Source organism: Antedon mediterranea, chromosome 1 (genome assembly GCF_964355755.1).
Source record: "Antedon mediterranea chromosome 1, ecAntMedi1.1, whole genome shotgun sequence".
NCBI classification, from domain to species: Eukaryota; Metazoa; Echinodermata; class Crinoidea; order Comatulida; family Antedonidae; genus Antedon; species Antedon mediterranea.
In genome coordinates, this window is record NC_092670.1 from 11,366,311 (window position 1) to 11,383,343 (window position 17,033).

At 33.1% G+C, this 17,033-nt stretch overlaps 1 protein-coding gene across 2 annotated transcripts; it reads right to left on the reverse strand.

The window, feature by feature from the left end:
* Window positions 1-159: 159 nt before the first annotated feature.
* On the reverse strand, window positions 160-16,429 carry LOC140056291 (glutamate--cysteine ligase catalytic subunit-like). 2 transcript variants are annotated; one of them, XM_072101618.1, is made up of 16 exons: window positions 16,339-16,429; window positions 15,632-15,788; window positions 13,420-13,529; window positions 12,421-12,540; window positions 11,805-11,876; window positions 10,685-10,801; window positions 10,405-10,463; window positions 9,542-9,756; window positions 9,245-9,361; window positions 8,908-9,046; window positions 5,071-5,183; window positions 4,241-4,333; window positions 3,673-3,777; window positions 3,002-3,083; window positions 2,564-2,770; window positions 160-2,302 (listed from the first exon to the last, which is right to left on the reverse strand). In XM_072101618.1, the coding sequence occupies exons 2-16, from the start codon at window positions 15,779-15,781 to the stop codon at window positions 2,013-2,015; spliced, it is 1,989 nt and encodes a 662-aa protein (XP_071957719.1). In that variant the 5' UTR covers window positions 15,782-15,788; window positions 16,339-16,429; the 3' UTR covers window positions 160-2,012. The 2 variants fall into 2 exon arrangements, with proteins under 2 accessions (XP_071957719.1, XP_071957726.1); XM_072101625.1 differs by having other exon boundaries at window positions 16,334-16,429.
* Window positions 16,430-17,033: the final 604 nt, after the last annotated feature.

Consider the following 17,033-nt stretch of genomic DNA (forward strand, 5'->3'; position numbering starts at 1 on the left):
GTGATTGGTCAACTTACTCACTTATGTTGCGTCTCTAGTATGAAACAAGCATTAGTCTATAGATAGCTGCACAATATCTCGGCAAAGTATCTTGAGATAATTCAAAACCATACATTTCTATTTTAAACAGATACAACTAAAAGTAGTGTGTTCATTAATAGTTTTATTAATATTATTATCTAACTTTCCTTAGTTTTATTAGCATTACCATAAATCCACACAGTAATAATGAAATATTTCCAATTTGTTTTTGCTATTTCAGATAGGAACTCATTTTTAGTAATTTAAATTGACTACCCTACTATGCCCATCAAGACAAACGACAATGAATAAAATATTTAAAACACAAATTTTAATTAAAATATATGTTTAGAATTTCCAAAGTCTATAGCATATATTGCATGCTACATATTATTTATAAACATGGAATGAAAGGAATGGGTTGAGGTATACTTAAAAGCTAAAAAAAATAGTAGTATAGTCTAGAGATCCAAATGGAAAAACCTGTTTTCCAAGGACTGTCCTGGGAACAACCCCTATTTAAGTTTCACTCACTGTACAAAGAGTGTTGTAAAACACTTAGAGGAGTGCATAGGCACAAAACAAGCATCCATTGGCTGGGCCGTCAAACTCTGACGATATTGACAGTTAAGGTAATTTCAGTTGCTTTTAAAGATGAAAATCATTGTTTGGGGCACTCATTATTGTTTTTTTTTTTCAGGAAATATATTTTTCTCCCCAATAAAGTCATTTATCCCCGACCGTTTTTGATTGATTCAAGAGGGGACTACCAATGAAATGAGACTGATTGAGAAGACACTTCAAATGAGAACGCACTATTTAAGAGACAATGTTATTGAGGGGACACTCCAAAACGAGAATAATGTTATTGAGTGGTTACTCCAAATGAGGATACAGCAGGGATACCGCAAGGGAAATTGTTATTGAGGGGACACTCCAAATGAGGGTGCCTTAAACACAACTTCTATTGATGGAACACTACAAATGAGGGGGACTGCTTATTGAGGGGACTCCTTGTTCAAAGGACATCTTAAATCATGATGCTCATACTATTTAGGGAGGACACTTTTTTGGTCCTGAAATGTCTACTATATTAAACACTAAGTTTCAAACCATTTACCTAACATAAAATAGCTGCTGAGTTTGCGATTCTGTTATACACACAATATTACAATAACTAATATACATATTGCATAAATGCTAAAAAATTTTTCTTAATACCTAACAATCATATCGACAGATAAAATAACCAAATAAGGTATGATTTTTGAAAAGTAAAATACATAAAATATGCTGTAATAATCCAATGGTCGGTCATGTATATGTCAGACATTGTTTGCCTCTCTTTACCCAAGTGTACAAATGGGTACCTAGTAAGGTCAAAACACAATTGCGCTTATTACTAGCTGTAACATTGTGGAAGCACGTTCGATCAAAATAATCGGGGTAATAATGTGAAAACAGCACATAATGTATATATAGAATTTGCACTATATAAATGAATACATTATCATATATCCGACTTCAGGCTCAAACGGTTTAATAAACTGTATAAGATGCAGCACTGAAAGCATATGCACATGTTCAAAAACCAATCAGTGATGTGATATCTCCTGAAACTAGCCCACATAATAAATTGGATTTTAAACATTTGCAGATACTGTATCAACCGCACTCTTGTTTTAGTTACTGCAACATTATGTAATCTATGAGTTGTTACCAAATTTGTTGGATATGCTTATATTCTTAAATATTATTATGTTTTATTTAAATTAAATTGTTTACTGTATACTGTACCTAAAGCTAAACATACCATTTTTATCAAATATTATTTTTCAAATATATCCAGAATTAGAAACATAAAAATATATAAATATTTGTTTTGAATTCTATAACTCTGCATAATTCTAGTAACAATCAAAACCTATTTGGCCATATGAAATTACAATTTAGTTTTTACAAACGCAAAAAGTCATCCAGAAACGTAGAATCTAAATTCCATTTTGCTCTGGCCAACTTTTCATTCTCATATTCTCCTCATGTTGTTTTATCGTGTTATCGTCTTGGTTAATTTGTTTTTTTAGAGGTAATGGGATATCGTCGTTTGTACGTGATGTCTGTGTGTGTAACAAGCCTTCGGGATGATGTTCTCCTCTTGTGATTTTATTGCACAAGGTCAAAAGGTCAAAGTTAATCTTGTCCGTGATTACAGAATCATGTTTGTAATCCGGATGCTGATCTACATAATCTCTCATCCACCGAGCAGTCGTTTTCAATTTACCTGAAAAAAAACACAATAAAGTTTAAACCTATTGAATAAGAAAATACAGTAGAATACAGAAGACTGGGAATCTAGGCCTTTAAAAAAGCAGCGCTCCAATATTTTCACTCGAAAAGTTATAGACGGCACACACTAGAGGTTGATTTTCTAATGCACTAAAATCATTATCAGTGATCTCACTTTTCTGTTCATTAGAACTAATATTGAACAGCATGTGACGCATAATTAACCAATCAAATGATAAGAATGCACTCGGCCTACCTGCTGCACGGTCCGATATCAAGTTTAGATACGTTAACACTGTACATCTTGTATCCACATCAACGTTAACAGAGCGGAGATATTGGTTGATGAGAGGTATCATACCAGGGAAGTCTGCACCGCCCTCTATTGGGCCGCCATTGATAATGGTGTTAATGTCCATTAGTGCATATTCTTTATCAATATTGCCTGTGCATTGCTTCGGACCTGAAAAAATAAATAAAAAGGTTAAAAGGTATATTGTAATATAAAAATGCTGTAGTATTTGTAAAGGAATACCTATCATATGCAAACAGTGGGTGTAGATCAATCCGAGGTGTTTGCAAATTCCAGTCAAATACACTTTATGAAACTGAAATAATTGAATAAACTACAATTGTGCGTATGCTTGTTTGGAATTTCTAAAAAAAAATAAAAAATTTTTTTTTATATACTTACATGTACGAACATCTTTCCTGAAATAGAACTTCCCATTCAGTACTGAATCTCTCTTTTGAGCTTCAACAAGGTTAGCATCTACCTGTAAGAAAATGGAATATTCCAACATTCACAGTCAACTATCTTAAAACATGACTCTAAATATTGAAAACTTCTTTAAATCCAGATTTCAAAACCTTTCACCATGATATAAGTCTAAAATTCTGGTGATACACTTTGGGCTACTCTGGATGTCCAGTGATATAAAGAGTTCACTGTACTGTGTACTACTGCATCTGTAATGACTAAATATGACCATATACAATAGTCCCATGAGGCCTAGGCATGAAAGTTGGAGAGAATTAGGGATGGTTTTATACTCAATATTGCATGTAAAGAATGTATAAATGTAGCCTAAATTAAGGGGTCGAATTATACTTGAGCATGGGATTACTGATGGGTCATATCATGTCATTTTTTTTAGGAACACTTTTAAATATATATAGCAGTATGAGGTAAGGACAAGCTAAGGTAATATGATGTAATTAGAAATTTCCGAATGGTTGATGGTGCAAGCAGTGCTTCTGTGGTCTGTTTTTTTTTTAAAAGAAACATTTAAACATTTAGGAGTAATATTGGACACATTGCATGCACAAGTTTTCTAGCAATTGAAAGATTTAAAGTTATCGTACCTTTGAAATTGGAAGCAGAAAGTTGAGCTCAAAGCTTAAAATAACTCTAGTTATAAGTACCATAAACACAACATAAGCAGCATTCTCAAAATCTGTTAACTGAACCTAAATATAAAAAAACAATATACTGTTTTACAGTAGTTGGAACATACAAATTTGAGGAAAATATACTGATTTTGAAAAGTTTGATTTGGTTCATGTTAATTGGTTTGCATTGTACTATAAAATTAAGTTTTAAAAATATTTCATCATAAGACATGCATAAAAACAAATATAAAAAAAATAGACATTATTTAGGTTTTTAAATATTGCATCCTTAGAATGTACTGACTGAGTAGCTGAAACAGCTCCTAATTTAAGCCTGTTTTCCAGTTGACATCAAGTTGCATTGATTTTATAACCTGATTCAGCGATTTTACAGGAAAAGGTAAAAAATCAACGGTAAAAATTGTTAAAATCTTCAATGGTTGAAGTTGAATGATTTGAAAACTCAACGTCAACCGGAATACAGGCTTTAAAATACATTTTTAGCAAACATTAACTCATTGTGTAAAAAAACAAACCATACCTCCATTGGTCTAAACTCTACCCTCCATCCTATCGTAGAGTTGACTGGCGGTGGTTTAAATCTCATCGTTTGCCAATTTGTTGATTGAATATTCTGTAAGGAAACAAATACTACTGTTAATCAAACACTAAATACAAGGCTTGAAATTTACTTTTTTTTTCACCAGAAAATCAATCTAACAAAATGAGCGACCCACCTATACAATCAATAAGTTGAAAGAATCATAAAAAATCTTGACAAACTCTACTATAACTGTAGTTATCAGAAACAGGAGATAGATACAAGATACAAGAAAACTTTATTCATCCCAACTTGGGAAATTGTGTTGCTGTCTAATAACAATGGATAGGGATATGCCAATAGGGGTTAGGAACAGATAGGGATGTCATGCATTCATATTGGATAGGAATATACAAAGATATACAAGGAGATATTTCAGGCCACACAGTGAAATATGGATGGCCAGAAACAGGGATATGGTAAGACACACATGGAAATATGGATATGTCCAGAAACAGGGATATGTCAAGACACACAGGGAAATATGGATATGTCCAGAAACAGGGATATGTCAAGACACACAGGGAAATATGGATATGGTCAGAAACAGGGATATGTCAAGACACACAGGGAAATATGGATATGGCCAGAAACAGGAGATATGTCAATACACTGGAGGATACGGATATCCACATAAACAGGGGACACACAAGGGGACAGCCTAATACACATAGGTTATGCCAAAAAATATTTTGGAGATATACAAAGCCATGGGATACATATAAGAAAATTGTAAGATACTGTATATCTTTAGATTTGTATTTTCTAACCTCAAAATGGTCCGAATCTTGAGTGTCATCCTGATTAATAAGCTCAGTAAATAAAGAAACAGGATCTCTGATGAAAAGATGAGAAATATGTTGTGCAAGTAGTCTATCAATTCCTATTAAATTTAATAAAAAATAAATAATTATTACAAAGTAAATAAAAGAATAAATATTAAAAAATACATACACATACTGTACATATTAACAATATGAACAACTTCGATTGACTTTAAACAAATAATACAAATTAGACATGTAATAAGAATATCCTGGATTTATATAGTGTGATATAAAGATATACTTTTATATTTAAGAAATTGACCTTTGTATCGGAATTTAAATAGGTTCACAAACTTGACCCAGAAAGTCCGAAGGAGAGTTTGTCCAGATGTTTTAATGACCATTTAGTTTATAATAGAGTCCCTAAAGAAAACACTTAGCTTAATTTTGTGACTTTCCCATCGTTAAACCAGGAGTATTCGACACTATTTAAGTACAGATTTGACAGTGTCATCCATCACAGAAATACCTTATGACACCGTTAATCACTCCCACTTAAACACCCCTGGATCAACTTAGGACCAATCGTTACCCTCACAGATGATGTAATGACATTATGCAAATGAACTGAGCCAATATACTCCCAAGTTTCAGAAGGGCCCAGACACATCTTACAACCACGCCACGGAACACACACCTTACAACCACTTCTCCAGAAGCAGACCTACACACTTCACACCTCACCGACAGCATCATTGATTGTCCGTTCCTTATCTATACTTATAGTTGTATATTGTACTGAAGTATTATACTGAATAAACAATATAGTGTTACGACAGCCAAGCGAGTAGAGTCTTTCATTAGTACCTCAACAACCCAACATTATATTACATGGTGGAAGACCCAAATTTCATAAGGAACGGAGTGAGAAAACAAGAAATAAACACTTAACAAGACACGAAGACGAAGACGAAGACAAAAATAAACATATTTGTTTGAAAGGAGAGAAATTTACTTTGACTCAAAAGACAAGCTGAAATTATATTTGAATGAGATCGAGACAAGCAGAAATTTGATCAAATTATTACCATTGGATGAAGACAAAAAAGATAATCGAGGAAGACACAAAAGACAAGCTGAAATTATATTTGAATGAAATCGAGACAAGCAGAAATTTTATGAAATTATAACCATTGGATAAAGACAAAGAAGATAATCGAGGAAGACCCAAGAAGAATCAAAACAGAAGCAAGCGGACAAGAACTGTTTCGTTTAGAGACTTTCAACTTCACGCCGTTTTTTTTCGATCGTTTTTTTAACATTTACTTTTTTGAACATTGATGAACACCTTTCGCATTTTTTTTAATTCGTTGTTTGAACATTTAAACAATCTTGAACACTTTTGCATTCCTTTAATTCATTTTTAATTGGATCCGAAGCATTAGGGGTAAGTCAAAACCATTTTGAATTTTGATTTGTAACCTTGATTGAAAAAAGTGAGAGTTTACATATATACACACTAAAATTGTTTTTTAAATTGTTAAAATAATTGTTGAATAAACCCGCCGATAATAATAATGAGAAAATTCAGAACACCGTTAACGTAGTAAATGACGAAAACAATGTTTAATTTATCGACGAACATGATAGGACACCAGCCCAATTGCAATCAGATACCCTTACACATCCAACAAAGATAGAACCCCTTAACTTGCAACCTTACATTGACTGTGTAGAGAACAACATGGGATTAGCAGCCCCATTCCAAATGAAAGAAGAACAAATTAAGGAACAAACTAATTTAATTATGACAGCACCTAATGATTCAAGTATGACATTAAACCGAGGTAGATTTAAAGCAGGACATTTCCAAGTTTTAGTTTCATATTCTAAACCGACTTCAGCCAAACGTAACACCGATAAAACAAAACACGAATCTAATGATCGCAAATTTTGGTAGAATATTGACAGATATAACGATACAGATAAATTAATTAAAGAGATTATTAATGATAAACAGATACCGATAAGTGGATCGCCAAAACGATTCATAAAACGTTTGTATAATGCAACGAATTACTGATTTAATTTTTTTTTGCAAGATTATTTTTAATTACGACATTTGCTAAATTAACGATAGCATAGTCTACGTTATTGATGAGATTTGTTTAATAATAATGTGATTTCAGTTAAAAGAGAATTAAAATTATGATTAAGTATTGATTTTGTAACGAGTTTGATAAAGATTAATTTTGAATTTTGATGATCGATATATTGAGATATTGAAAAGAACGACAATCATTTTGTAACAAATATTTTGTTTAACCTTTGAGTCGTTAATCTCAAGCATTAATTAATTGATATACAATAACAGGAGATTTTCTTAGTACTTTTAATTGTAATTTTTTTAACATTGAGTACAAAAGTCGAATTTGTCGATTGATTGAAATCGTAATTACCTGTGAATATAAATGCTTAAATCGATAAAGTTGTGACGATAACGATATATTGTGGATAAGTTTGTGTCAACGGGACACACACATTTGTTTCTTTAAAGTTTTAAGTGATTAAGTTTGATATTTTGATTTTAGGCTAATCAGCCACAGTTTCTTGAGTTTTATGTTTTAATTTGATGATTTATGTTTGAAGACCATTAGAACGCGATGAGTTGTCGCACGATTTGATGTATGTTCAATGTAACATACTATTTTTTTTAAGTTTTGTATTTTTATTTTTAACTGATTTATGTTTGATTTACGCGAATTTTATACCAAATTCATTTTTAATTTCATTTTTTTTAAGAGAGAGAAGAGAGAGAGTGAAAGTGATAAGGTTACACTTCAGAGTCAATGGTTTTGGCTAACTCAATTTTTGCTTATATGTATAATAATGTTTTTTTCTTTTATATAACTTTAATTTTGCATGCCACTATTATAACCATTTTTATATGTTAAATAGATTAGAAAAAAAAAAAAAAGGGAAACAGAGGGATGTGATATAAAGATATACTTTTATATTTAAGAAATTGACCTTTGTATCGGAATTTAAATAGGTTCACAAACTTGACCCAGAAAGTCCGAAGGAGAGTTTGTCCAGATGTTTTAATGACCATTTAGTTTATAATAGAGTCCCTAAAGAAAACACTTAGCTTAATTTTGTGACTTTCCCATCGTTAAACCAGGAGTATTCGACACTATTTAAGTACAGATTTGACAGTGTCATCCATCACAGAAATACCTTATGACACCGTTAATCACTCCCACTTAAACACCCCTGGATCAACTTAGGACCAATCGTTACCCTCACAGATGATGTAATGACATTATGCAAATGAACTGAGCCAATATACTCCCAAGTTTCAGAAGGGCCCAGACACATCTTACAACCACGCCACGGAACACACACCTTACAACCACTTCTCCAGAAGCAGACCTACACACTTCACACCTCACCGACAGCATCATTGATTGTCCGTTCCTTATCTATACTTATAGTTGTATATTGTACTGAAGTATTATACTGAATAAACAATATAGTGTTACGACAGCCAAGCGAGTAGAGTCTTTCATTAGTACCTCAACAACGCAACATTATATTACAATAGCGCCTAATGTTGTGAAACCTCTAAGCGCTGTCATTTTTGGATCAAACACATATGGAAACTTACTCCCATATGGCAGGTAGTAATCGCAAATTTGTTTTGACCGTTACCAGGTAACCATTTGTACACCTAGGTCGAGAGAGGCAAACATAAAGTAATGTGCTTGACAATGCTCACAATCTTATGACCATTTAGTCAAACATAACACGCCCTTACATGTATAACACACTTGTACATACCAGCATTTTGAAGTCGTTTACACACGTCTTGATCGATTACCAGATCGATGTCATTATAACGTTCGCTAGATTCACAGAGGTAGCTATCGATAGAGTCATATCTTGATTTGTGGATCCTATGTTTGTTCTCTTTTAGGTCCTATGATATATAAATAAAGTAGAAACTCTATTGAGGGGAAACCTTCATTCAATATCGGGAGACAGGGAATTACCTTAACAGTAAGGGACTTTGGGGGTTCTTCCAATAATAATCGATTTTTCAATTTTATCAATTTTTTTCTTCAATTGTTACCCAATATGTTATTTTATCTCATCCATTTTTAAGTAATTAAATTACCTTGAGTCCTCTTTCTTCGTCTGTCCTGTCATCTACCGAAGACGAGATGACATACCAGCGACAATCGATATCAGAAACATATCCACGGTAGAATGGCGAGGCTGCACTTAATGATAACTAAGAAAGTGAATAATTGAAAATAAATAATTCAAAATAAATAAACTGATGAAAAATACAAAAAATTGTGATGTGCCCATATATGGACATGATGATGTCATCACTACTACAATGAAGATGAAGATTCGAACCCGTTATCTTCTGCTTGTAATCTGGCAAAACAGAAAAAATATTTCTTACCATTATTGGACAGAACGGATTCAATTGGTCATATAAGCTTCTAGCCTCTTCAATACAGCATCCTTGGAAAGTCATTTGAATGCAAGAGTTTCCCATGCCAAATGCCATAGCATCCATATAGATGTGGTCTGGCAGAGCTGCTCTGGCAGATTCACCATCTGCATCATTTGGGAACTTCTCAATGAATGGAGAAGGTGTGTTTGTATCTTTATAGACTAAAAAATATAATAAAATAAATAATAATTAAGTATTGATATAACGGTACATCACGTATGTATAGTTCTGAAAAGAACTGTTGAGTTTCTCGATGTTTTGATCAATATACTTTGATCGTCCTCAAGAATGAAAATGCAGAAAGTCCAGGAAACTGGGAATATAAGTGAAATTGGGTGGGACTGGTGTGAAAGCTAAAACAAAAGCAATGTTCACAGTGGGAGGGATTGAAATTAGCTATAGAAGAGCATTGTTCACAGTGGGAGGGATTGAAATTAGCTATAGAAGAGCATTGTTTCTCATAAAATAATAAAGTTGATAATGATGACTGACAGTAGTTGTCTTTAGTGGTGGCAATGCTTGTTAATATGCTCATGACTACTAATGCGAAGATCTGTGGTCAAGTCCTGTTCCTGACAATAAGGTATTCCAATTAATAACACATCCAGGTTTATTCTTGTCATTTGATTAGTTAACTACATATCACATGCCGTTCGGTATTAAGTTTACCTAACGTGATATCTAATGGGGATATTCAATGCTTCTAATGCACCTTTTTCAACATTTTGCTTGCTATGTAATCTACACTTTCTTTAAAATGATAATGTACTGCATGATTGCAGTGTGTCTATTGTATAGGTTAAACTTACTTGGTACATTTATGCAAACTTTCTCGCCTCTTCTTTTCCGAATGTTTCTAGTTAATGTCCTGAAATTAAATAAAACCAATGCTTAATTTGAACCTTGGCACTAGGTCAGGATTGAACCATGCACTAGGTCACGATTGAACCATGCACTTGTCAGGATTGAACCTTGGACCTTGTGATTGGAAGTAGAGCACGAATCAAGCTAAATCTACACCACAATCAAACAAAACAACAATTTAAATATGGCATTATCATCACTATATTTTATTGATATACAATTTACCTATATCGTGGATGATCACTAAATATTACTTCATCGGGAATAAATATCGATTTTGATGCACCAGCGTCTGTTGGAGTTGGCTCGTATGAAGGGTGTGTGAAGTTTGGACAGCCAAGCCTATAAAGAAAGTAATAAGATATATAGCTGTGTCTCTTTGCAGGTTTTCTCTTCTGAATCGTGTACAAAAAAACCTAACCCTAACCCTAACACCTTTATTTCCTAGTGTAAAAGAGATATTTAATATCCAACAATGAATATGAGAATTTTATTCAAAAAAATTAATATTTACATAAAAGTTACATATATTATATACGATTTAAATGTTAAATAAACATATTGACAACATTTCAGAACTATGTCATCATAGAGATATTATAACTATAATATCTGTTTGAGGTCACTTGAAATTTTTCTAGTGTAAATCTAAAAGAAATCTATCTAATATCCAACAATGAATATGAGAATTCTATTCCAAAAAATAAATATTTACTTTGAGATAAGTACTCCACTTCAACTTCAACAATTTGTTAAATAAACATATTGACAAAATGTCAGAACTATTATGTCACCATGGAGATATTTAAGTGAATAGTTCACTACAATATCTCTATGATGTCGCTAAAGCTCTGGGTCAGTGTCTACAAAGAGTGTGATGTGCCCAAATATGGTAGTGATATAATGTCATCTTGTCCATATATGGGCACATCATTTTTGTATTGTCACATAAAGTTTGATAGTGCAGATAGAGCTTTAAGCAGAGATTTTGAAATTTTGCTAGCTTATAAATAAGAAATGTTTTTAATATCCAATGATATCTCTATGATGTCACTAGGCATACAAGAGACAAGAACATGTGATCTGAATCAACTGAAAATATGGTAAAGAACTTAGTACATCTTTCGAGACGAGTAGGGGGCTATCCCTGTGTACTAGTATACACACAGCCACTGTCACAAACAGACACTTATCATAACTCTACAAGACCGCCCCGTGATTTTTAGCATACGCTGCTGTTTACTTCACTCTAGTTGACTAGAATAATAAACATTAAAAAATGTAAAACGGTTGCAAAATCAGACAATTTGAAATAGACTTTATAAATAATGACTTAGTTCCCAACCTTGGAAATGCCGTCAAACTCAATGGTGCCTCTCCATTTTGTTCATCCAGTAGCTTCCTTACCTCTTCACGCCTGATAATAGAAGAAGAAATTCGTAAAAACACTCTCTACACTGTTTTTACAAAACAAATGGTTACTTTATTGCGACTGACAATGTCAAATTGATCCATTATCATTTGAATGTGATCAGTACATCATCGATTGATCATGATGACTTGGTTGTCAGTGTCAAGTTTATGATTAAGCAGAATCTTAATTTGTTTTACCTACTTTTCATAAGAAATTAGAGCACTGCCAGCCCTGGAATGGTGTAGGCTTAGTCTGTCTACACTATCAAACTTTGTGACAAAAAAATGTGCCCATATATCACACCACACTTTCCTGTCAAACTAGTTTGATAGTGTAGACAGAGATTTAGCAGTGGAGTAATTGAATAAATGTAAATGTGTTATAAAACAAAAAATGAATATTTTTATATTAATATGCAATGGAACAAATATTTGTATTCGGTGAAAATGAAAATCGTAAAATATTCACTCATAAATTGTATAATGAATTCTTAAACAGATTGTGCTCTACCAATACTGAACAAAAACTTAAATCCATTTTTCATTACCGTAATCTCATGTTGGCCTCTACAATGTTGAAATGTGCAAGTGTACCACCATAAGGCTTTCCTGGTGTTCCTTCAACCATGTAGTTAGCATATTCAGGACGCCAAGTCGTTGGGTGGTTTCTGAAAAGAACAATATTTAAAAAAAATAAATAAGATATAAAAAAGTATGGTATACTGTGTTAAGCTTGACAATCAAGTAAACTTTAAAAAAAATCTCTACACAAAAATAAATCTGCTAACTTTATGTACCTTTTGGAGTAGCAGGGAAGGGAGGCTTAGCACTCCTAAGGGGCCCTTCAATGTTGGATAGTTTCATTGGGCTGCTCTTGATCTGGGGCTCTTTAAGCTTTGGGGCCCTGCGTTTGGCCAGGGAGCGCTCATAGCTGTTACGCCACTGGCTATTACATTATTATATGCTATTATCAAATTTGACAATAGCAAGAAATATGGTATACTGTGTTAAACTAGACAATTGAGTAAACTTTAAGAAACATCTCTACACAAAAATAAATCTGCTAACTTTATGTACAGTACCTTTTGGAGTAGCAGGGAAGACACTCCTAAGGGGCCCTTCAATGTTGGATAGTTTCATTGGGCTGGGCTTGCTTTGTAGCCCCTGGGTTTAGCCAGTGAGCGCTCATAGAAGTTACGCCACTGGCTATTATATTATTATTATATGCTATTATTAAATTTGACAATAGCAAGAAATACAAATAAAAATTAATTGGGTAATAATATACGCAAATAGGAATTTCGCTATTATTAATAATTACAAAAACTCAAGGTTGAGCTACTTTAGAAAAGAAAAAAAATCAATCAATCCATTAGAAGATTTTATATTAAAAAAAATTTACATTAACTACACTAAAAAGAAAATCAAGAAATTTGCTATAAAAAAAAATCAATTTCCATTTGTGTTTGTAATTTAATTTAATAAGTTCTTTTTGCATAATCATTTTTTTCTGTGTGTTTGATTGTTCATCAATGTACTGTACTTACGATGGACTTGTTTGCTCTTTTTCTTGAAGAATTTTAAGAAGCTCAGGTCCTCTGAGATTTAATTGGGCTCTTTGGCTGTTTTGGTCGAGACGCACCAGCATATATTCAATCTATAAAATAATGAATATTTATGAGTGCGATGGTACAAATAATTTTAGGTGAAAGATGAAATTCTATATTCCATGAGGCAAAAATAAAACGTAAAAAGAAAAGAATATTAAACAATCGTTAAATAGTATGTGTACCGTTATGTATTATGTCAAATCAAATGACAGGAATTAATTTAAGTGTTATATAATAATAAAGGCTTATAATTAACATACAGTACTCAACATAAGGTTTAGACCTAAAGCTTAGCCATGACAATCATCAAAAAGTCAAAGAGATTTTAAGTATGTAATCTACAACCTGTATAAGTCAACCTATTCAATTTCTAGTATACAGTAATATATAAGCTAACCTATTCAATTTCATGTTGCAATAAGTGCATGGATTTATGCCTCAAAGCTGGCATAGCCTTGTGGAAAGAAAGCCTTTACAATCTTTCATGAGCAATGGACATTTTCACTGTAGAGGACCTTAACCCCCCCACACCCCTCTCGTCTATAAGTTGTTGACAAGGCTAGAGTAAATACATTTTACAAAGGCAAATGTACATACTGTATTTGTGTGAACAGCATTCAGTAACTTAGATATCAATTGTGGGTATTAGATGAATGTAGTGCATGAAACATGACATGGCAAAATCTTATCTACAGTGTACTCTACTCCACAAATACAGTATGTTCTCACATATACCATTGCCACATCATTATTGAAACACGATGAATAGACAATTATTACGAAATTTGGAACCCATATCATATTCCATTGTCCAATAAAATTGTATTGTTAATCTTATTGTAACACAAATATTATTATTTTATCATTTATGATTTTTGAAATTGCTAACTTAAATTTTAGATAAAATACAATATTTTGTATTTCATTTTTGGCAAAACAATATTTTTTGTTTACACTAATAAATTATAGTAAGGGATCATGTTAAAACTATTCTACTGCAGTAACTGCATTTTGCTTTCTCGTAAAACTGTTTATGTAAGTTATCAAGCTATTTTTTGGTATTTATAAAAAAAAACTGTTTATTGCAGGGTCTGCCTCATACACTTCTCAATTGAAATACAGTATCATACATTATTGCAGTATGGAAATGTAATTACTGGAGTAACTGCAGTAGAATAGTGTTTGTGAATACAAAAGAAGATCTCCAACCATGATCTTGAGATTTCCAGTAATATGGCTTCATTACACAATAACCAACCTTGGATTAAATCTAGCTATATTTTATTGCTTCAAAATACTGAACAACAATTACAGCAATAAATTTTGTTTAGTCATGCTAAGTCCATACATACAGCGATGGTTTTAAACAAAATGCATTCTTCAGTTGTGGTTTTCAATCAAGTTGTTATGGTTCAAATCCTGCTTGTTCTCAAACATTTTCAAACACTATATAACATTTGTAAGGTTTTGATTACATGAGGTTGACAAAGCAGTCACAAGTTTGGTAAAATGATATAACAAGTTTTTAAATATATTTATTTCTTCTAATGCTGCATCAATGCACACAATTGAAAAGTGCACTGGAGTGCAACATTGGCAAATTTATGAACAGCCTTTCATTTGATGTCACAATTACCATATGACCAAGTATAGTCCCATGGGATCTGAGAATGAAATCTTGAGAAAAGGGGATGGGACTATATTTTTTTGCTTTGTATTTTATCTTTTCTTTATGGATCAAATAAACTGATTTGTGACTTGTGCTGTGACTTGGATTGTTCAACATTAACAATGGAATTTTAAAAAATCTGCAAAATTGTCCCAATTTAACAATTATGGAATGGGATTCTTGAACATGAGACTACTGTATATTGGAGGAATCCATTCATACCATAGTTTTAAGAACAGAATTCATGACAGTTGTAATGGTTTGATTAAAATCATAGTCAATGTACTTCTACAATCTAACCTTCATCAGCGTTGGTTCAAATGTACAGTATATTTTAAGTTGTTTAAAATGTTATTTGTTGTTGTTTATGAGTGTTGGCATGTATGTTTTTATATGTTTTTGTATGGATGTACTATCCAACATAAAGCCAATGAATGAATGTGAATGAATGACTATACGGTAATTCACTGTTTGACTTGCCTCATCTCCCCATTTGAGAACGTCACCCTTGCGATCTTTTAGTCTCTCGTACAGGTTGATGAATTGCTCAACTCCGTGGTTTCTTACATGTTCAGCAAGCTTCTTCGTTTCTTCCCAAGATAAAGGTGAGCCTTCCGACAGCAAGCCCATTGTCAATCTATAATGAAGAGGTTAATGAACATTACAAGTGTAACTCCCTCTTCGACGATGTAATATTAAATTAAAGAACAGACTTCTCAATTAGCCGATATAGGCTATTTACAAGCTAAAACCCCTAGTAGTAGGCCTAGCTAGGCTAGGGCCTGCCAATTTCTGTGTAACACTGTAAAGTGTAGTATAAGCCTCCGACCTGGCTGGCCCTTCTTCCCTTTGCTCTGCTGGGCCTACTGGGCACTACTACACTAGAGGCTAGAAAACCTAGGCCTAGCGTATACAGTCTATGTAGGCCTAGAGGAAGCCCTGACCCCAGAGCAGTGTCCTGCCTGTATCTAGACCTAGCCTGGCTAGGCTAGTAGGCGGCTTAGCCTTAACAGGATAGCTAGCTAGGCCTGCCTGGCCCTAGCTAGCTAGTAGCCTAGTACTAGTAGAGGGTGAGTAGCCTCCTAACTCCGGGAATCCCTAACTCCTACTAATATTATAAGGCCCTAGCTAGCTAGTAGGCCTATATAATAAACGCCATAAAAGAAAATATATATTTATTACTTTACCACACCAAAGAAATTAATGATTCCACGGCTAATTTCTATCGTAGGCTAGGCTACGCCAAGCAATCCATTCACGAACTCTGCGGTGTAGCTAACTACTTACTACTGCGGGACTTTTGCTTAGTCATATCGCGCTACATACACACACCACACTGGCCTCTCGTGGGGGAAGAAATTGAAGTGGGCGGGGCTAAAGTAAATAAATAAACGTATGAGGCGCGCGGGTGGCATTTTAAAAGACCTTTTTCACAATTTTTTTTTTCTAAATCGAAAATACACAGTTGTATTGTATTAGTATAGGTACGTATACATCATGATATTTAAGCATTTAAAACACTTCGTAAGTAATAAATTAAAAGAAATTTATAATACAAAGAATATGACTAGTCTAGATAGAGAATTCCAATTCCACCAGACCACAAGTTTTTTTTCTTGCGCAAATTGACTTCGAAAGAATTATCAATTTCACAATACAAACAAACAGACAAAATTAACCTAGCCTATAGAAATAAAATTTATAAAATGGTATACAAAATGTTGTATAAGTTCTCGTTCACTCTACTAAATAATTGAAGTGCGCCCTCTTTATCGACACACAATTTAAGGTTCAATTCTCAGAGTGGCATTATTCATTCAATTCAAATTGTTAATTTTTACATGATAATAAAAATAATGAACTATTTTACATGTAAATGTCA

What these genes read in the sequence shown, in the direction of transcription:
- LOC140056291 (XM_072101618.1), bottom strand. Translation starts at nt 15,781, where the DNA reads ATGGGCTTGCTGTCGGAAGGCTCACCTTTATCTTGGGAAGAAACGAAG. An exon ending in TTCTCAAATGGGGAGATGAG is followed by an intron (nt 13,530 to 15,631) that starts GCAAGTCAAACA and finishes ATTATTTTATAG; the next exon opens with ATTGAATATATGCTGGTGCG. An exon ending in AAGATTCGGACCATTTTGAG is followed by an intron (nt 4,334 to 5,070) that starts GTTAGAAAATAC and finishes GTTTCCTTACAG; the next exon opens with AATATTCAATCAACAAATTG.